Raw genomic sequence first — 22,451 nt, 5'->3', positions numbered from 1 at the left:
CCAAAACTAATACCCAAAACCTTCCATTTTGACCCATGAAATCGACCAAACATAGACTTAATAACCCCCTTTTTGGCCCTATGAAACCTTGAGACTTAAATGTGAAGCTCAAACCAGTTGAACACCTCTTGTTTTTGCTGCATTTCAGGATGAAAAACAGACGTTGACGATTAAAAAAATCAGCAGGGTAGAACAGCTTCCTATAATAAACGCCCTGGTGATAATTAATTACACAGGCACTGCAGCCAAATCAAGACGGCAAGCATCCATTTTGAATCTCCTCGTAAATAATAAAACAACACAACAGATTTCTTTCAGCCCTTTTGAGAGGCAAGGCTGGCCTGATCAGGGACAATGCTCAGAAGTGCGTGGGTGGTTATTATGAGCACATGCATTAAAATAAAAGCCCTTATTGTATTAAATGGACGATATAATTGTAGGACAAGACCATAGCAGCGCTGGCTGTCAGATTACCTTGTGGAAAGTGATATTTTTCACATTCTTTCTCAGAAAAACACAGACAATGAAGCGCTACACCTACACAAAAGTAGTCCACACCGCTCTTGTTTCATTCATTATATAAATATCTTTAATTGTTTTAACCGTAAGAATATAAAACAATTTAATTTTGGGATTCTGCATTTTTTTTTCTTCTTTACAAACACATAATATACAGTACACCTTTTTTATTTTTCAAACACACACAGCTTTTTCAGCAGGACGCACATCCGTATATTAATTTTTCTAGCAGGTCATTGCATTACATTAAAACACGCGCGCGCCCGCAGGCCTCCGTGCGCTTGCGTGCGCGCGCGCGTGTGTGCATGTGTGTTAATGTGTGAGAGAAAGAGAGAGAGAGAGGGATGGGGAGAGGGAGAGACGCATACCGCTTGTAACCCGAGACGGAGAGAGAGAGAGAGAGAAAAAAAAAAGAAAACAATCGATTGCTCCTTATTCTAAGCATGTCTCAAAATGGATTCAGGGTATTTTTATTCAGGGAGAGATGGAGAAAAAGAGGAGGAAAAAAAAGATATCCCTACCCTCCCCTCTCTCTCTCTCCCCCCTTCGCTCTCTCTCTTACCGGCGAGAGCAACATGAATATGAATGCGACCTGTGTTGGCATTAACGTGGGAAAAATAAAGCCATGAGACAAACCCTGATTCTTTTTGAGCAATAAAGGGTATAAGATACAGAAATCACTTCAATTTGAAGTACGACACTCTGAACAACATCCACTGACATTTGTATCCATCAGCATCCCTCAGAAAAAACACCACGTATTCCTATAAACAGACTTAAATGGACATGATTTGTGTCAATAATAATCCTATATCTCTATAGTATTATTAATGGTTGATTATAGGTATTTCCTCTCAGGGTAAGCTGACAGTCTTGCCTCCTCTATATGCGTCAAAGCTTGAACACAACACGTCTCTAAAGGGCGTCAAAGTTGGACTTTATCCCTTTAAAAAATTAGGAAAAACAAAAAAGATAAGCTCTTGCACACAAGCGGATTTACGATCATTTTTTATATTTTTTGCATAAAGCGTCACCCTCTTGGAATCTGAGCTGATCTCACAGCTCGCTCTCCCTGTCTCCTTCTTCCCCTCAGTGGGAAATTGTTGCTGTTTATGGGGCTAAATTAACAAAGGTAGTTAGATTGTGTCCTGGTCTCCTTTCTCCAGCTCTGCTCATGGAGGAGGGAGGGAGGGGAGGGGATGGGGGGAGGGGGCAGACACAGTCCCTTTAGGCACATTTTCTCCCAGTCTCTCATTCTTGCTTTCCTTCTGTTTTTTTTTTTTTTTTTTAACAGTATACACCCTTTGAAAACAACCACATACGAGGTAGCCAAATGTTTTTAGGCGTGATGGCTGTAGCGGAGATTAGTCGTAAAATGTCTCAAATCCAGACACACTGTAAAAAATAAAATAAAAACAGAAACGAAAAAAAAAAGTCTCATACTCAAGTTTTAACACCTCACTTTGCTTTTATATGGATGCAAGTTTAACTTTGAAGCAAGTGGCAGTAAATAAGGCAGATTATTCGTATGACACTTGTTTTGAAATAATGTGTGAAACAAGCTGATTTTCATTGACGTTACTCTAGTCCAAAGTCAGAATTTAGGAGGTATTAAAACTCAGCATGAGATCAAAACAATTGTTAACAGGGATTTTCATGAGCTCATAACAAAAGTAAGTTTTTAATTGCTTCCTACCAGGCAGAATATTAAGTCATATCAAAACACTAATTGAAATCCTGCAAGGCCAACAGAGAGGAAAATAAAAAAAAATAAAAAAAACATTTGAACACAAAAATCTGGTCACATGGGAGAAGCACACCTTACACAAGCACACAGGAGGGAAAAAGGGAGGTTTTCTCTCTTTTTTAAATAAGAAAAGAAATTTACCCGCCCATCTATCCCCCCCTCCTCCTGATCCTCATGCCCCCCTCTGTCCCCATCCAAAAAACAAAAAGAACAGAAACAAAAAACACTTCCAATCACCTCACTTTCTCACTCTCTGTCATCTGCCAGAGTCCCAGGTTCAACACTTTAAGGCAGGGGAGCTGTGTGATCCTCTCCAGTCCCCTCTTGGTGATCTTGGTACATCCATACAGGTCGATGCCTGCCAGCTGGGTCAGGTGGTCAGCTATGAGCTCCAGCCCTTTGTCCGTGATGCGCACACACTGTCCAATGTTCAGGGTCCTCAGTTCATGCATCTGCCTCACCATCCGGTTTATCCCGTCGTCAGAGATGTGACATGAGCACAGGGACAGGGACTTGAGCTGGTACAGCCCCTGGGCAATGTACGCCAGGGTCTGGTCCCCTATCTTATCGCAGAAGGAGACGTCAAGCCCGGAGAGCCTCAGGGTGCCCATGGCGAGGTGCATGGTTCCCGTGTCGCTGATGTTGTCACAGGAGCGTAGGTTGAGGCTCCACAGGGAGGTCATGTGGGAGAGGTGGATCATCCCTGCATCTGAGATACCCCCACAGAAGCTCAGGTTCAGTACCCGGAGCTTGGTCAGCCCCTTGGAAATGTGTTTGAGTGACAGGTCCGTCAGTTTCTGACAGTCCTGGAGAGTCAGGTACTCCAGGTTCAAGCAGCCCTCCGCCGCGCTGCGGGTCATGCCCGCCAAATGTCCAATCCCCACGTCCGAGACATGCCTGCAGGACCTCAGATTGAGGCTCTTGAGCCGGTGGAGGCCCCAGGCTATCAACAGAAGCCCGGTGTTGGTGATGTTGCTGCAGCCACCGAGCTCCAGCACCTCCAGGTTCTTCAGATACTGAGCTATCCTGCCGAGACTGGAGTCTGTGATCTGCTTGCACAGACTCAGGTTCAAAACCCTCAGCGATGGGATCTCCTGCACAAACGCGTGACCCAGCCCGTTATCCGTGAGGTTGTAGCAGCCGGACAGGTTGAGGGACTCGATGTTAGGCATTCCCTGGATCACATAGCTCAAGCTGCGGCGCAGGGACAGTATCTGGACCCTCCGGATGCCCCTGGCCTGGAGGCTGGGGAACAGTGAGGGATTGGCCCGGCGGAGGTGCAACTTGGCCTCCACTCCCCTCCACACTGACTTGTGGTAGGATGCATCCCTCCAAGCGATACACACTTGGGCTACCCTGCCTTTGTCCCTCACGTCCAGATAGCTGAAAATCATGGCCAAAATTTCCGGGAAGAGGCACGAAATGTGCGTCTCCATTGTTTTTCAAACCCCAGGCATATAAGAATTAATACTCCACACCTCCAAGGCTGAAGAAAAAAACCCACTCACACACCCCCCTTCTCTTGCAATTATGCAGAAGTATCAACAGTCCCGGTTATCCACAGAAGTAACAAAAAAAAGAAAAAGAAACAGGAGTTGTTTGTTTCTCTCTTTTTCTCACATTGAACTGTGCAAAATCGATCCAACTCTCTCCAAACCCCACGTGATCCGGTCTGGTTGCGCAGTAGGATTCAAATGCATTTAAAAAAAATAAAAATAAAAAGAAAGAACAAGAAAAAACAAAAAAAAAGCGTTTATTCCTGCCTCAACCCCTCTCTCCGCCAAAAAGAGGAGGAGAGGGGGGCGAAAGGAAGAAGGAGGAGGAGAGGAGGAAAAAGCGTCAATCCTTCCCCCTCTCTCTCCCTCTCTCAGACGACGCTTCCTTGTATTATACCTACAAAAAGCCGTCCTCTCTCGGCCGAGCGGGGATCCAGACGGTCGTACATTTCAAAATAAGAAAGTGAAAATAACGCCAGCACCCTTTAACGCCGCCTATTAAAAAACATTTCCATGATATAGGGGGCAGAAAAGATAGAGCTAGGTTGGCTTTGTAGGCAGAGTGAGAGAGAGAGAGAGGGGCGTCCGGAGCTCAAAGCCTTTGTCTGCTCTTTTCAAACCGACTTGGCAGGGACCCCAGCACTCTGGCTGCACGGGAGGGGTGGCGGCGCGTCATATCATGACTCTTATGTGTTGTAAACGGATTTTATAACAGACGCAGTTAAAACCAGCGATGTTTTAGTCGGCTTATACACGGAGGGATGTGTGCTAATATTTAATAAGCAGCGCGGTGCGAAATGATTTTGTGTTTGTAGCGAGTCACCCCTACCCCCGCCGTATCGAGCAGTTGGTTTGTCCCGCCTCAGCTGGAACGGTGCGAACAGTTTCCCTTGGAAACCAACTTCTTACAATTCAGTTCACTTTGGGCTTTAACCCTTTGAGTGGACCACACAGGAAACACAGGGAAGCCAACTGGAGAAGCCCTTTTCAGTCCACTTCCTTGGCACGAACATTTAATATTTCTTTGACTGCGTTTTTGTTGTTGTGGAAATACTAGTAGAGCGTCTCCAGACTGGCCACGGGACAGCATACAGCGGTCTTTGTCTCTTGTAAACAGCCCCTCTCCCTCTTTCACTTACTTTTTTTTTTTATTTTTATTGCAAGACCAACAAATACATTTACATTTTCCAGAGACAATAAATCATATTTCATCAGTCAGATCATGAGAGGATCAACTGTTAACGGCAATAAAACAAAACACAGATCATCCAGTGCCCTCAACTATGAACAACAAATAAGTGATAATCTAATTTGATTTTCAACATGCTTTACTAGCCTCATACTTGGCATACACTATATATTGATTTATTTTATTTTATTGTGGTCGTCCTTAAATGACTTTGGTAAAATGATCTGCAATGTTTCTCTCATGTGTCACCAAAATAATCACTTTGAAGCTCTTGAAGCGGTTGTCTCACATCTCACATCTGGCGTTGCTTATGTTCTGATACTTGCAGACTGATTTTAGTCCCAGCTGATTGTACTCTTGAGTCTGTGAGAGTATCAGTGACGGCTTGCTATATATAGCAGGCATTTTTCTAAATTGCTTATTTAACGTATCAAAGCATGAAAATGAAATCAAATTGAGCAGCAAATATCTTATTTTTGTAACTTTCATCCCCTGCAGTGGGCCTCTCGCAACCTCAGAGTAGCCTTGGTCTAAGTGCGTAGTGTGTGTGTGTGTGTGTGTGTGTGTGTGTGTGTGTGTGTGTGTGTATGTGCACACGTGTGCAGCTCAGTGTTTATCTATGTGAGTGTGTACAGACAGGGATGCATATGTCTTTCCATACTGTGTGTGGTTTATGTATGTAAACAGTATATTTTCTATATGCTTGCATCTCTCCCTCTCACTGTTCGCTGGCTTCTGTTTGTGTGTGTGTGTGTGTGTGTGTGTGTGTGTGTGAGAGAGAGAGAGAGAGAGAGAGAGAGAGAGAGATAATATGACAGGGGAGCCGTTTGCTGTAGCCAGTGGAGTGTGGCAGAGTGGTTGAGAAAGAGTAAAGGAGAAAGAAAGAGAGAGAGAGAGGGAGGAAGAGCCGATGAGAAACATACAGCCAGAGAGAGAGTGATAGCAGGAGAAAGGCAACAGTGATCAGGTGAGGATAACAGAGAGAGAGAGAGAGAGAGAGAGAGGAGCTGCAGAAACAGGCGTTTCTACATGGAAGGAGGCAGCAGAGCACAACTGACAGGAACTCTCCTCTCATCCTCTCTGTTCTCCTCCTCGAGAATAGGTTTGGATTTTCAAAGTCTGTCCAAAAACAACAGTCGAAGGTTTTTTTTTGCTTGCTGTAACCATCCCTCCTGTTCACACTGGCCATTAAAAGATCCTTTCATAACATGTTCCCAAGTTTAGCAATCGGAGTTAGACATTTCAAGTGAGTATCTTCCAAATCTGTGCAGACATCCCTCTTTCTGTTACCATCTACTTCTCAAAAGACTGTTTCCTCACAAACCAGTCGCCAGAAAAGATGTTGGCAGTGTAGGTTTCTGCAAACCGAGGATATGTCAAAACTCTACATTTGTGTTGCAACTTCTTCAGTTTCTTTAGGTTAAATGTCAGGTTTGTGTTGTCTTCCACAACGCTTTGCTTATGCTCTGGTTATCAAACATCTCAAAGTTAGTCTTAACCTTTTTGTACAAAATTCCCTCTTTTTGTTACTATCTACCTCTCAAAAGACTGTTTCCTCACCATCTTCTCCACCTCATATCACCAGACCACATCCTAAACATTACAGATTTACAGTATAAATGCACAGACACATTCATAGTTGGAGACATGGTTCTGATCACAACTCTCTACATCTGGTCCAATCACAGGAATCAAAGTGTAGATGGGAAATGAACATGTTTTTGCCTTATCACAAGGTATCACAAGGTCTTAGTACAATCAATTAAAGCTATTTTTAGTTTAATTAGTACTTAATGAGACCTATTTATAGACCGCTGTTATTGCAGGATTTCTATTTCACATCATCATAAAAGCATCTCCAGACATGAGGAAGCTACTGTCACAAATAGCAAACAAATCTTCGCCGTTAACGTTTATATGAATATTTTAAGACTGCTTAAATGCTGGACTCATAAATGCAAAGCATCTAAATCGTCTAAAAATGTCTGGTGACTATTTTTAATGTCCCACTGTGCTTTTAACTTATATCCTGTAACTTCATCAAGGGCAAAAACAAAGCAGTTAACTGCACTGTCCCCTGTGGCTGCCAGCACCTACGTCCTTGGCGCTCGGGCGCGGAGTGTGTCATGAATTTTCAAAATAGAGCTCCTGACATGAATACCAAGCTGTATAATGATACTGCAAACACCTTGAGTTATAAACAGAGTGGGAGATTAACAGCAGCTCGCAGCTAAATGTGGCTAAATTCTGGTTTGTGGCCGGTCACTTTGCTGGACGAACATCTTGGGACATAAACCAGCTTGGCCATGAGCCCTAATGTGATGTGCCTCACCCAAATGTTCTGTTGAAACTAAACTGTTCACTGATTCTTGGCTGTGGGGAGCCTTCACCAAATGTATGTTTGTTGGGTTCGAAACAGAAAAGTGAAAACCTGGCCAAAATGTGGCTTTCAAACTGCCAGCCAGACTGTGTTGTGTGGGAGGTTATAAGCAAACTTTTTAATACCAAAAGTGTGTGTGTTTGCCAGCTGACTCCACCATTTGCTGTTTTCTATCCTGCACAGCGAGAGGAAAACAGGAAGGAGAAGGTGAAAGAGAAAGAAATGCATAGGAGAGAGATGGAGGATGTAAAAGCAGAGAGAGGCGGGTCTATATGCCACAGGCTTTCTCTTCAGCAGCAGAAGCAGAGTCTCTCTGCATGACCTGCCTGCCTCTGTGTGGTGTGTGTGTGTGTGTGTGTGTGTGTGTGTGTGTGTGTGTGTGTGTGTGTGTGTGTGTGTGTGTGCGACTTGCTCAGCATGCTTTTTTTTTCTGTTTTTCTGCCTCCCTCTGTCTGCCTCGCATCGCAGCTGTGTATGTGCGTGTCTACCTATGTGTGTGCGTACTGCTGTGGTGTGTCATACCCCTCTTAGAAAACCCGCTGGGCCCTAGCTAGCGCTCACACTGAGCGAGAGAGGAGGAAGAGAGGGATGGACGGATGAGGGGAAGTGAGAGGGGTGAAATAAGGAATGGGTCAGAGAAAAAGGGAGGAAGAGTATTTTTAGAGTGGAGAGGCAAACAGAGGAGAGAGCCACATGCTGGTTTTAGAATATTAAAATGGAGGTCGGAAAAATGGGCAAAAAGAGGAGGAGAGATGTTGAGACAGGGGTGAGATTTGGCACTCAGGTGTGTGTGTAAGTGTGTGTGTGTGTGTGTGTGTGTGTGTTATCTCCCCTCTACTCGTCATGTGACCGACCATGTGCCGATGTGTGTGTGCACTTTATGTTGTCTTCACTTGATGATTCAGGGGAGGGCTCTAACTGGATAATTGCTCGCCTCCACAACGTGCTTCATCTGCACCCGCAGCGATTGCTGGTTGCCAGGGTTACGTGGGCGTGTGTCAACACGTCCCCCTGAAAGCCGACACCTTCCTGGATGGATATTACCATGACTCTGTAGATTCTCTGTCTCCCATACGCACACTAACACAAGGTATCCACGCACACACGACCATATGGGGGGAGAAAGCAGACAGTAACAATGCCCTCGGACACACTGGGCTTTTGTTTTGTGCGTTCGTGTGTGTACACTGTAAGTGATGAATCTTTTATGTTCCTTCAGGTGTTTCCTTGCTTCACCCGAGCTTCACCTGTACTGTAGTGAAACATGGCCTGTGTGTGTGTGTGTGTGTCTGTGTGTGTGTACCTGCCTTCAAAGCTCCTCTGTCTACACTCTCCCTGCTGTCTCATTGTTTTTCAGCCCTTTCGTGCCTCGTATCATCTGTGTCAGGGTCAAGGGAGGCTCGTTCAGAATAGTTGGTACAACGTACTGAGTTACCACATCATAAATTGTAAAGTGTTTACATGGTTTTGTAGAAGTATACTGTCCCCCTCTAGGGTCGAGTCATATCTGAAATTAAACAGCAACATTTCGGACCACAGTGGGTTCACTTGAGTGGATCCGGCATGATTAGCAAGTTTGATCAGCGATGCAACATAAAGTCATCATGAGCTTTTACATTGAGTCAGCTGACAAACTGTTTTGACAGTACTGACCTTTGAAGGGAGTCCAAACCAGAAGAAGCTGACATATAACATATATCGCACCATCATGTTTTATTCAACCCTGCTCTGCTGTCGTATGAACTGCTCCACGAGAATCACAGGGTTTTCAGAAACTTAAGAGACAGGAGCACAAATTCTCTGTTATTTAGTTATTTACCAGGCTACCTAGCCGTCACCAATCAGCTCTGCACGTAGTCAATGGACACGGGACCTAGGGGGCAGGACAAGGAAAGAAATAACTTCACGTATAACAACTTATAAGAAGGCCAAAATAATTAAGAATTTGTCATAGACAGTGTTTCACATAGTTTTTATGAGGGAGTCTGGGGAATTTCTCTTCCTCTTCATCTGCTTGCTTTGACCTACAGTATGTTGGTGTTCACGTTTACTGTCTGCTGTAACGCAAAAGATTTTTAAATGATTGTACATTTTTCTTAATAACTATTAGATATATGTTGTCCTGGCCATTCAAATTTTTACAAAAAACGTCAACGTCACACTTAATTTACTACGATGTCATTATATAGACCCATTCCTGACTTACTATCAGCGTCTCTGACGTAGTCACTATGTCACTAAGCATCCAGTGCCACCTTTAGGTAGAGACACGCATTACAATTATAAGGCCAGTTTTATGTATGTTTTAGCGACATCACCAACCTACAAATCTATTTCAGGCTGGGCCAGCTGGTGTCGAAGGTCAGCAGATGAAATCCTACAGTTAAACAACTCCAATCTTTTGCCTTCAGATCCAGTCATCAGCTGGGTTTCCTTCCACAAGTATTGCAAATTTTAACCGAATTCTGAGGAAACCAGCAAAAAAAGAAGAAGCAAATTAATGCTTGTGTCCATCCATCACTATTATGCAATTATTAGGTGGCGCCAATTCTCTAACCAGAAAACCATTATACCATTGCATAAGAATGTTAACCATGTGGTTTGACCATTATGGTCTCCTCACGATGTTTCACTAAGTGCTGATTTTAACCCAAAACCATTGACCTTGTCTAAAAAAGAAGACAGTTTTTGTGCCTATCATTTCATCTGGAAGACGTGATGCATGATGTTCTCTCTACGTCTCCTCATCCAGCTGGTTGTGAAAATGAGGAGAACAAAAGAAAAAGATAAAAGAAAAGGAAAATATAGATGATGGAGGTAAAAGAGAGAAGGAGGAGAGCAGATGTGCACAGAGCGAGACAACAGGAGGTCACTGCCAGGAGATGCAAGCCTCCTTTTCTCCGTAGATCACTCTCTCCATCCATCTCCACCTCTGTTTTTTCTTCTTTCTTCCTTTCTGTTCACTTTCTCTTCGCTCTCTCTGACAGCTCTTCTGTGCTCCCGTCTCGCCAATATGCCTCACAGGCTGTGTGTGTGTGTGTGTGTGTGTGCGTGTGTGTTATGCACTGCCGCCCTGCTCCAGTTTTTGCACCACACAGGCTGCCTAGGTGTGTGTGTGTGTGTGTGTGTCCTCAACAATGCTTTTCTTTTCTGCCAGCTCTGCAGTCTGACATAGGAGATTTTTCAGCCGGTGCTCTCTCTCTCCCTCAGTAGTCAGCATTTTGGCATTTTCTCAATGCGCTCTGTCATCTGTTGGCATGAATGGGCTGCATATTGTTGTGTGTGCGTGCGTTTGTGTGTGTATATACGTGTGTGTTTATCTGGCTGGTTTGTCAGTGTTTGTGCGGGCAACCATGAAGGTGGAAAACAGCTCTTTTTAATCTTGGACATACACGTGTCATTACCAGAGTTGCTGGCAAGATCTCTCAAATCAAGTTCAAAGTGACAAAGAACAGTTTGAAGTATTGGAAACAACAAAACTGGGAAAAAACATCCTTAGTATGGCAAAAAAAAGTTGAGGTGAAATAGTTCTTGTGCTAAATGAGAGATGGAAACACCGTTGTCTGCTATCAGGCTTCAACAGAGCTTGATGATGAGCAGATCATTTGAATCAGGTGTGTTGGGGATGGGAAACATCTAAAACATGCAGGGCAGGGGGCCCACAGAACCAGGATTAGAGAACACTGCTCTAAACAAGCACCTGAGTCACATTTTATTTTAGTTTTCTCTTATTTTTTGTGACATTTAAGGGGCTAAGGGGCTATTCTTTTCCCCCTTAAAGTAGAAACAGACTACTTTTACCCCCCCAAGTGTTATCAAGTGTTATTATTGTGCTACTGGATCGTTTTCCTCAGAGTAGCAACAAACCATGAGTTCATTTATTCATTTAGTTTAATCGAGAGCATGGATACCCGACCCAAACCAATCGGGACCCGACAGACCAGGTCAGTTTTGGACAAATTTTTGAAATTATGTCTGGGCCTGTCAATTTACGCTGTGCATTCAAGTCCTTTTTGAGAAAATGTAGTTTAAAAATGAATAAGTCAAGTTTAAAAATAAGTGATAATAGACAATAAGGACGGCCCTACTGAATGTGTTGGGACAATATGTCCACAATGCTTTGAATGCAACACAGAGGCTATTTCTTACTTCCCGGGTGGCAAACAATTATGTGGGGACTTCACGTGACAAAATCAGTGCTGCGGCTTCGTTAGGCTCGAGTCGGGTTTGGACATAAAAGATAAAATGTCTGTTCAGTTCAGGTCGGGCTCAGCTACTTTTCTCTTAAACTCGATCGAGCGTAGATAGAAAAATGCGACCTAGTATAATGGAGATATGAAAGCAGATAGAAATGGTGCCAGCATCTCCAGTCAGCCTTCATCTTCCAGGAGATTTTGTGCCAGTTTGCAGAAAGAGAACCAATCCAAACGCCAACAGTGTCATTATTCTATAGCCGTCACATCGTGCAATTAACATTTAGGCTACTTCATAATGATGTGTTAAAGCAGAAAACTGAAACTGAGCGAGACCAGTGCCCTTGACCAAGACAAGTCTGAGTCATAACTCCTTTTAGACATTTCTCAGAAAACCCAATGAAATATTGACAATGCTTAATGAACCACATAAACAGCAGCGACCATGAAGGGAAAGATTACTCATCAGTGGCCTCATGTGCTATTGAGATTATTTTTTTACTCACCAGCTGCACTTTCACATCATATACCGCGAAGTCCAAAAGTGGGCCCTGTGCATTTTACTGATGTCAGATTTGTCAGTTTTTAAATCCTTTGACTTCTCAGCTATTCCAGAAAAATTGTTCCTCAAGGTAAATCATTGAAAACAAAAGAATGACAACAAATAAATCACTTTATCTCTTTGCTAGTTGAATGAGTGCAGTTTTATAAGGTGTGTATTTGTGTGTGAATGTGTCTTTAAAATAAGTTTTATATCCCCAGAGGCCAGAGAAGTTGACTGTGACATTCAGTTGCGTACTGGAATCATGTGTGTATGAGAGCATGTGTATAAATGGTGAGTGAGGCAGTAAGAAAATATGTGTATTGGTATGTGTGAGTGTTTGTGACTATAGTCATCTCTCTGTATGCCTGCAATGTGTGTGTGTGTGTGTGTGTGTGTGTGTGTGTGTGTGTGTGTGTGTGTGTGTGTTGTGTGTGTTAATTTCTCCAGGGAAGGGATCGGGAGACCAGTGTAGTTTGACCACCGGAGCTCCAGGGCACCAGGGGGAAATCAGGGCATCTAGCCCAGCCTCAGTGGCTTCTCCCTGGGCCTCCTGTTTAGGGATTCAGCCTCTCCCAGGGTTCCAGTCCAGTGCCAGACGCGGCCAGCCGGAGCTCCCTCGGTTGCTTCGTCTCTACTGAGGTGCCAAACATGGCTGGTCTGGACTGATTTATTAGTTTAGACTCCCACTAGATTCTTCAACCAGATGAGATGGCTCCAAGCACTGTTGTTGGGTAGCATCATCTTGCTAAAATACCCCTCATCACTTCAGGTTGACAGTTATAACCAAACATAGTAATGTGTCAGCATTTCCAGAAGTTTAGGCAGGCTTTGTACATGCACCATGGTTGTGTTCAACTGTGTTTCAGCAGTTGCACTGTGGATAACCCGCTGCAAAAACAGATTACTGAAATGAAATTACAACATGTGATAAGTCAGGAACTACAACCACAAGCAGATATTTACTGCCACAGTTGGTTGTAGCACATAAAACAGGTAGTGACATTGAGCCATGAAAAAGAAATTATCATTATCTAGCCACAAGGTCCATTTAGTAGCTGTTCTTAAGCTTTTGTACTACTTAATCTTCTCAAGAGAACGGATTTGACATTTCTCACCTGAGCACTTTAAGGACTCTTTTCATGAAAACATGAAAACAGCAAATAGAAATTATCCAGAAGTTCCATTTAATATATTTTCAAGGTTTTTGGTTCGGAGTTGTAAATAAATGTCACAGTACTGAGATGAAACAACACAATCTTCCACTTAGTAATGAAACTGGTATGACCAGTAGTGTATCATGGCTAACATCCAGCGGCGAAGTTGAGTTAAAGAGTACAGAGTCGGTTGCTAATGTTAGCCCATAAAGCATTGCTTGTTCCCAGGTAATGAAGCAGTGTCTTCTTTATTTGATGACGTGAAGTTGTGAACGAATTGCGAGAGTTCATGCTTTTCTATCTCCATCAGATAAATGGCAAATAACATTGTGATAATACCAGGATTGCCACGGAAACGCGGGAGAAACCACCACAGCTGAAGACAGCATATTGGACATGTTGTCGGTCGTGTCTGTTTACATAAACGCCATCGATGACTACTGATGATGTATGTATTATTTAAACCACTACTCCTTGCAACTCTGTTCTAAGGGGCAAGGGGGCACATTACCATATGCCTTTGGTGACATAGTGCAAAAGGACATCAGACGTCAAGACAAACTGTGGACTGTATGAACAAATAGACATACCACAAGAGAGTGTATACACAATAAATGGGTAAAGAGTATGTGTGTTCACATCATCACAGTTAAGAGACAAGGGAGTGTGAGAACAGCTGGGCGCACTGTCGGAGAGGGAAAGAGAGAAGGAGAGGATGATAGAAACATAAACAGCTGATGAATCCGACTTTCAGACTGACGGAGAGAAACAGAAGAATCAGGAAAGAGCTCCGACTAGAGCGACAGAACAAAGCCGAGAGATGTCGAGAAACAGATGGCGATGCCGAGCGGAGAGAAGTGTGAGAGAAGAGGGAGAAAGAGACGTAGAAAGACTGGGGAGGAGAGGTATAGAGAAGATATATTTAGAGGGAGAGGGGGAGAGTTTGAGCCTCCCAGCTAGAGGCATGACTCATCTTCTGCCAGCTGACAGAAGGATGGATGGAGGGAAGAAGGGAGGAGATGGACAGAGTCAGGAGGGGTGAAAGAAAAGAGGGGGAGAGCGAGCGTGACGAAGACAGGGGACACAAGAGGAAGAAGGGGGGGAAATGTGGGAGGAAGAGCAGAAGGAGGATGGGTTTCCACAAGCCGTCGTACATGCAACCACACACGTAAACCGAAAACACAAAGAGACACATATGAAGCCCGAGGCCTCTCCAAAGCCCCTCTCAGCTGTTTCCAAGTCCCACTGCGTTTCCCCCCACCGGGTATATGTGGGGGCAATACAAGCAGTAAATTTCCCCGCAGCTAGCTGCATTTGGCAGTCGGTTGTTGCACATGTGTGTGTACATATGTGTGGTTTTGGAAAAGCAAGAGACAAAAGAAGAAAGAGATAGAGAAAGCGACATATCTGTGGTGAGAGGAGCAGGTAGTTTCATCATCCCATGGGCTTCCTCTGGTTGTTTTGAGCTCTATGATTCTTACAAATGTGTCCACATGTCTGCGTAAAGCTGGTATGTATTCCCATTTCTGTTCTGCTGTGGGATTTTTCAAAGGAAGGTAGTGTGGAGGATAAAAAACAATTGATATGAGAATGTATGCATTGCTGTCACTGAATAATATGACACAACAGAAAGAGGACATAAATCAAACAATAGATTTAAAGGCACAGTATGTCATTTCTGCCACTAGGGGTCTCTTAATCGCAACAAAACAGAAGATGTAACAAAAGTGGGATCATGGGAGTTTTCATTGTTAAACAACCAACCACCAAGATGGATGACAGGGCTCATCATCATTTTAGAGAGTATCTCTGATGGATAAAAAGTATTAAATGCTAAAATGGGTGGCCCGAGTAAAGTATATGTGTGGGAAACACTGTTATATATTTAATAGGTTACATGTATAAGGAGATAGTCGAGGTTTAAGGTGACATGCAGGCGACTTGTGTCCTCAATGTGGGCGACCAGGCGCCTACTGGTACCATGTTGCAGTCCCTCGTCTGGGATAATGTAAGTATGCAGCTCAACAAAAGTTCACCCAAAAAAGAAAAGTCGATTACCTACTCACCCCCATGCTGATGGAAACAAAACAGCAATGCAGCATTCTCCTAAACAACTGAAGTAAATGGAGACTTGTTTTAAAATGGCAAAAAATAACTGAAAGAAAACAACATAAAAAGGCTCCATACAGCAAGACGTTCTTTACACCCTTTTGCACCTTTTGCCTTTATATTTTATTCACCCCTGCCCCTCAAACGTCCTGAGTCCACCACTGTTTAGGCGAGTGCTGCAAAGCTGAGATGTTCTGTGGACTACCAAACTTCACCTGACTTTCCATCGACATGGGAGAGAGGAGATCATGACTGAATTTTCATTTTTGGGTGAACTTTTCCTTTAAGACATTAATGCAGAAATGTTACATATTATGTCTTTAAGTAATACATTTAATAATAAAAGTGGTAGGTAAACTAGGTGATTTCTGCTTAAAAGTTGCCTGATTGTCTGAAGATCTCAGCTGATGGAGGCTCAGGTTCAACTATTATTTGTCAGATCCTTTACAGAAAACAGCCCATATAATCTGTAGGTTCATTAAAGTACAAATGTGCATCATTAATCCTAATTCTACCTAAAAATGTCAATATCTTAGCAAAATCAGGATGTTTCCTTCAGCTTTCTTTTCTATCCTGCCCCGACTTCTCCATACACGCTTTATTCTTTCTAACTAGAGGGTGATCAATATTCTAGCGACGACCATTTCCAAAAATTGATATTTAGCATTTTGGCAGCGGCGTCTTCCCAGGGATCAGCTCAGAGCTCATCAGCCGAGCGCAGCTGCTTTCCCTGCAGGACGGAGCTGGCTGCTTCGCTCGCTGTAGTCTGGCACTGGAGGCAATAAAAAGTGAAGCTGCTGTAAATCCAGAGAGGAGCTGCCGACTTTCTCAGGCATTGCTCCCTGTTGCATGGCTATTGCTCATATCCTCTGGGGACAAGTCCTCTCTCGCTCCCTCTGTTTCTCTCTCTGTCTCTGTGTATCCATTACTTGGACACTCCCTCTCTCTTTCAGCCTCTCTGTTTTCCCTCCTACTTCTCTCTTTTCTTCATCTCACTTGGTCCAAGTTTTGTCTCTGTGCTCTCCCCCCTCCCTGCCTCAGTCTTACCCCCTTTTCTTTAGGCTGTGGAGTGTACTGTGGCTGAACTGCTCCTCCCTGTGTTTCGACAGGCGCATCACAACAAACCAGCAAAACCAACCAGAGCAGTGTGGCTGCTTCCGTCCAGTTTTTCTGAATCTCTGGGTCATGTCCCAGAATAAACTGTTGGCCTGTTTCTCTTTAGTTCCCAAATGACGAGACAATCACTGTGTTTTAATTAGCTGAATCCTCGAGAGGAGAAACCTATTTATTTAACCTATTAAACCTATTTATTCTCACACGTGTCAACCAAAATACCAGCAGAATAAATCTGAATATGTTTCAAGTTAAAAAAAAAACAAAACAAAACTTTATAGGGATTAGGGGCCACAAGCATGAAAAGGAGAACCAGTATAATTGATACTAGGGGGCGCTGTAGTGTCAGAATATTTAACATCAGGCCTGCTGCTGATTGGTCTGTCAATTTAATAACTGGTCTTTCATTATGCTCAATATTTCAGCTGCTACTAAACAGAACAATGACCAGGGAGGTTAAACATAATTGGATATACTGCTGTGATACAAGAATAAAAAAATATGATTGCAACTGTGCAAAGAAACCTAAAAAAGAGAAGTATATTAAGCTATATACAGGGCAAAATTACATAACAATGAAATAAAATAATATAAAATGTATACAGACAGGAAAAATAATAACAGAATCACAGACACAATAATTAAGAAATAACTGGCAAGTTAGAAACTAACTAAACTAAAAAACAAAAAGTTGATCACAGGTTGTTTAACACTGATTCTGGTTTCTTCATCTGTTTTAGGCCATGAGTCTGTTGGGTCTTCATCTGATGCACAAAGTTCCTCATGTTGGACGCATTATACATTTTTAGTATCAAATTTATGTTAGAGGACAGCGATGGAAGACACACTCAGATCTTCTACATAAGTATAAGATTTTAAAATAATCCATTATAAGTAAAAGTCTGTCATTCATGTAGCGAACTGTACCTAAAGTATCAAAGTAACAATACTTCTTCTGCAGAGAAATGGCACCTGTGACTGATATATTTTTTATATATGACATTACTAGATTGTAACTGATATATCAGTGCTAAAGTAGCATTTTTCTTGGCTGAGGTGGCGCTACTTTTACTGCTTTATACACAGTTCAGTCCAGTGGTTCCACACCTGGGGTCAAGCCCTTCAAAGTGTCATTGAATAAATCGGAGTGGTCATGAGATGATTTAAGGGATAGAAACAACATCGAAAACAAAGTTCCGCTACACAAATTGTGATTCATTTTTTGGACTTTTCTCTAATCTCACTTCATTTTTCATCATGTTTATCTCTTCGGGACTTGAAACCTTTTGAGAAGTTTAGAGGGGGAATGTCTTTTTGCAGGACCTGCAACTCTTTTTATCAGAGGCCATAAGCTACAACAATTGGGAACTTTCAATTTTTTATTTGGCATCAAAATATAAATATACTAAGTACCAGAGGCAAAAGCCCCTACTGTGCAAAGTGCCAATTTCTAAACTATAATAATCTAAATCTACAAAGTAACTACAGCTAAGTACAGAAAGTAGCAGAAAATGAAAATATTCAAGTAAAGTACAAATACCACAAGATTGTGAGTAACTAATGTTGGGAGGAATCAATGTGTGTGTTCACCAGAAGAGGGCGCTGTTGTCATACTTGTATCCTCCTCAGCCTCTAAGCCCAAACAAGGTGCATCAGCTCCTGCAGACGGAGAATACTTCAGCACAGTGACAAGTGGAAAAACAAGAAGAAGACAACATCTCCAGCAGGAATCAAATAATTGAATCCAGCCTGAGGCTCAGTCACTGAGTGATCGGTTGGACCAGTTTTATTGTAATCGCCTCTCTGTTTCCCAACATGTCTCCGTCTCTTTGTGTCATTGTTTATTCCACTCGCTCAACCTGACTTTGACCCAACACCCGCCCTCAGCCGAATATCAATCAGATGTATATTCAAGGCAGCCAGTTAGATCACTTCACAGAGCTGAGTATGTGCGTGTGTGGTGGGGAAGTTTAGGGGCCCCTCTGGAGATGAAAGGTGTGCTGCGGGTCTATTATCATGCAGAGACGAGGGACATCCGACTCTCAGCGACCAGAAACACCCACAGAAAGACCGAACATTAATGAGGAGATTAAAAATATAATTAAATATAATATTATAACAAACCTATTAAGGCCTTAACGCATATTTTTGCGCATTTTTAAAGTTTTTACGCACGCAAATTAGGAATCAATGAAAGGCAAAATGTGTGTATTATTCAGGCAATTGTTTAAACCCAACAAACTAAATATATAGAATATTTCAGGAGCGATCCAGAACAAATTAAAGCGACTGGAACTGCGCGTGATTTGTCGACCTCCTGGATGACTTCTCTCTTTCTTGGTGGTCTAATAAACCCGACTAAAACTAATAGATTTCTATTGAGGGATGTTTTTAGACCCACTCCTCCAGTGGTTTTTAGAGGCCTCAGTCTAATCTCTCCCCCTGCGTCCACCTCTGGTTGTGGACCCTCTCTTTGGAGAGGCACTGAGTCAGATCAAAGAGCCTGTTCCTCTGCAGGTTCACCGCCCACCGACCCAGCCGCAGCTTGTCTTTGACCGGGTTATGAATCGAGGAGAGCTCGCTTCAACACGCCTTTTCTTTTTACTCCACAGACTCCTGACCGCCTGTGTGTGTGTGTGTGTGTGTGTGTGTGTGTGTGTGTGTGTGTGTGTGTGTGTGTGTGTGTGTGTGTGTGTGTGTGTGTGTGTGTTCGTGCGTAAATGTGTGTGGCGTGTTAACCTTTTATTTTCGCAGACCAAAGACGGGGGGATTAGACGATTCCGAGGCACTCACCTTTTATTCAAACAAATTATTCACTTCAGCTAATAAAAGGAATTTGACGCACGTGAAGCTCTTTGAGGCTGATTCAGGTTTTGCAAAAACGTTCAACCCCCACCGCTCATTCTTGTAACTCCCTCTTCTTTCTCTTTCTTGCATAGAAAGTACGATTGGCTCAGTCTCATTCATTCTTTTCTACTTTAAAACATACATTTTAGTGTCTACAAGCATCAATATGACACAGAAATGTCACTTTTTTGTTATATAGGGCCACAATTATTGATAAGTAATTATTTTCATCGTCAGTTAATCTATGGATTGTTTTCTTGATTAATCGTTTAGTTCTTTTGCTCTGTATGATGTCAGAAAATGGTAAAGCGACATCCTCAAGTATCTTGTTCAGTTTATTGTCATTGAGGAGGAAAGAAACCACAAGAATTTTGACTTTTTTCTCTCAAAAATTACTAAAAACCAATAAACTGATTATCAAAAAAGTTACCAGATGAATAAAATGGTTGATAACTAATCGATTAGTCCCTGCAGCTCTAGATTTATTGGTCATTGGTAGAACAGAACACAGTGAATTAAATACTTTAAGATACTTTAAGACTTTTACCACAAGAATTTTGACTTTTTTCTCTCAAAAATTACTAAAAGCCAATAAACTGATTATCAAAAAAGTTACCAGATGAATAAAATGGTTGATAACTAATTGATTAGTCCCTGCAGCTCTAGATTTATTGGTCATTGGTAGAACAGAACACAGTGAATTTAAAAAAAAAGTCACATCACAGGTGTTTCCTCTCTCCTTCTTGATGCGCCCAACAATACCCATTTTTGGTTAACTTTACGCACATGCATGCGCGCGCAATGTATGGCCAGGAAATGGAGAGGGCAGAGGGGGTTTCTGAGGTGAAGTGGGGGTGAGAAGAGGAGAGGAGGAGGAGTGTAGACCAGAGAGAGAGAGGGAGACGGAGATGTGGAGTGGCCGTGAGGGGACAGGAAGGGAAAGGAACAGTCGCTTTGCTGCTCAATTAGCGTTTTAATCTCCTTGTTAATGTTTCCCCGAGACAACAACGGGATTACACTTTTCACATCGTAGCTTTGGTTTATTTGTCTCGTTTATAGGTTAGGGGGAGAGGAAGGAATCGCGGCGCACTTTGCGTAAAATCCAAAGTGATACCAAACCATTTTACGCACGACTCTGAAGTTGGGTTTTGAGCAGAAAGTTGGACTCACAGGCAGCCTCTTTTGGCAATTTGGTGAATCTACCTGCGGGATTACAACTCTGTCCCTTTTTTAATGGCAGTTTTGTTTTAAAGTTTTAAGTATTAGCGGCTGGAAGGAAACAAGAGGACAGGGTGAAAGTTTGGGCTAAAACTCAGGACACATACGTGAGTTGGACTCACGTCAGGACTGAGCAGGACTCTTCCCATGTCTCAACAGCGGAGCACTTTCCCTAGCAGCACCGGCTGTGTGGCGCTGACGCGGCGGACCATGGACAACAGGCCTGTCCGGAGGAGGCGACCCGGAGCCGTGCGACATCTGCTGCTGGCGGCCGCCTTCCTCGCCTGCAGCTCCCAGCTGCTGGTGGTGGATGCCAACTCATGGTGGTGAGTACTTGGATGATCACTGGGTTTACAGGGTTTATTTTGTTTGATACCAACTTTTAAACGTGTTCACTCTCGCATCATCTCCTCCATATCTGTACCTGAATGTACTGACAACATGACAAATGGGGGGGGAAATGTGAACTATAGTCTTTGTGTTGCCTGTTGTGTGTGTTTTGGGGGTGATGTTCCAGTCGTGTGGTGGAGCACTAACAGTGAATGGAACAAATGTGAAGGCTCTGTCACAATATTTACCCTGGCTGAGCCCCAAATGGCACTGCATGGAGCCTGCTGCTGCTGCTGTTGCTGCTGCCTATAGGAGCGTCAATTAGCCACACTTGTTCTTGACTTACAAGATGCAACAATGCTGCTCAGTTCCTTTTGTGGTAATGTGGAGGAGGGTGTGTGCAGGTTAGAGGATGCAGAATTCACAAATCAATATATAACCACTACACTGTAAAATCTGACAAAGTGACTTTACTTTAAAAAAGTCAGGAAACTGGTTACCTCTGAATTACCAAGTAAAGCAGACTATTAGATTTAAGTTGGTGCTAAAAAGTTTAACAACTTCAAATTAATCGGTTTCCTGGATTTTTTTTAAAGTAAAGTAACATTTTCAAGTAAAGTAACTGCCAGATTTGACAGTGTAGTGGAGTTAAAACTACAGTATTTGCCCCCAAAATGTCGTGGTTAATGGTTTTCCCCAATTTTCTTTAAAAAGTCAATTCACTTTACACTGTTGTTAGTTATGTTAAGATTATTTTAGCGGAAAGTGGATAAAAATACAAAAAAAAACTGATACTGATGAAAAATGCTGCAAAGTTTGGTCCGATAATCGGCAATCAGTTGACTCATATACATACGTGTAAATATAAGTTTTATTTTACTTGTACTTTTGGTACTTAAGTACATTTAATATCAGATACTTTAAGACTTTTACTCAAGTACTATTCATATGGCAGACTTTCTCGTTTATCAAAGTAATATTTTAACACGATATCGTCACTTTTACCTGAGTGTGACCTCTGGGCTCTTTGTACAACACTGCCCACTTAGTCAATAAATCCATATGACTGATGATTATTTATCAAATCTCTCATCATGTTAAAGGTGCAACGTGCAGTTTTAGGGAATACATTGTAATCAGAAGATTATTGACTGATTATTTTATGCGTTAACAAACTAAATAAACAAACTCTCTTTGTTTCCATGACTGAATAAACTGAATAAACAAACTGACCTTAAAGGACAACACAGTTTCATACTCTTTTACTTTGTTTATATGTGGCAGACCCTGTCACCTTTTCTAGCTTCAAACAGTGTTCTGGGGACCTTATTTTCCTTTGAGAACAGCTTGTTTATTCAGTTATCGAAAAATAAATGAGTTTTTATTATTACCTCATTAATATTGTAAATATTAAAATTCTGAGTTTGAATTTCTTCTTCAAAATACTTAGTGCCCCTTTAATATTTGTTTTAACTACCAAGGCCATATTACTATTACTATTACTATTACTATTATTATATATATGGGATATTTATTTTCCCTTTATTTGCATGATCAACAAGCCAACTCGTGCAATAAATCAATAAATGCACTTGTTGTAATACATGTTATA

The 22,451-nt window shown here is 42.4% G+C and overlaps 2 protein-coding genes across 3 annotated transcripts in view; one reads left to right on the top strand and one right to left on the bottom strand.

The window, feature by feature from the left end:
• The window catches only part of wnt5b (wingless-type MMTV integration site family, member 5b), an 83,906-nt gene that overhangs the window by 49,042 nt on the left and 12,413 nt on the right, over positions 1 to 22,451 (top strand). Inside the window, exon 2 of one of the 2 annotated variants that reach the window (XM_073481093.1) lies at positions 20,669 to 20,835. In XM_073481093.1, coding sequence (XP_073337194.1) covers positions 20,720 to 20,835 — 116 coding nt within the window. In that variant the 5' untranslated portion in view covers positions 20,669 to 20,719. Of the gene's footprint in view, positions 1 to 20,245; positions 20,836 to 22,451 lie in introns of those variants that run through there. The other variant, XM_073481092.1, reaches the window with a different exon arrangement.
• On the bottom strand, positions 2,449 to 4,313 carry fbxl14b (F-box and leucine-rich repeat protein 14b). The gene has a single exon (XM_073480665.1). The coding sequence runs from the start codon at positions 3,700 to 3,702 to the stop codon at positions 2,500 to 2,502; it is 1,203 nt and encodes a 400-aa protein (XP_073336766.1). The 5' UTR covers positions 3,703 to 4,313; the 3' UTR covers positions 2,449 to 2,499.

This window comes from Pagrus major, chromosome 14, assembly GCF_040436345.1.
Source record: "Pagrus major chromosome 14, Pma_NU_1.0".
NCBI lineage: Eukaryota > Metazoa > Chordata > Actinopteri > Spariformes > Sparidae > Pagrus > Pagrus major.
Note: the sequence above shows the minus strand (reverse complement) of the source record. Positions and strands in the feature narration are given on the sequence as shown.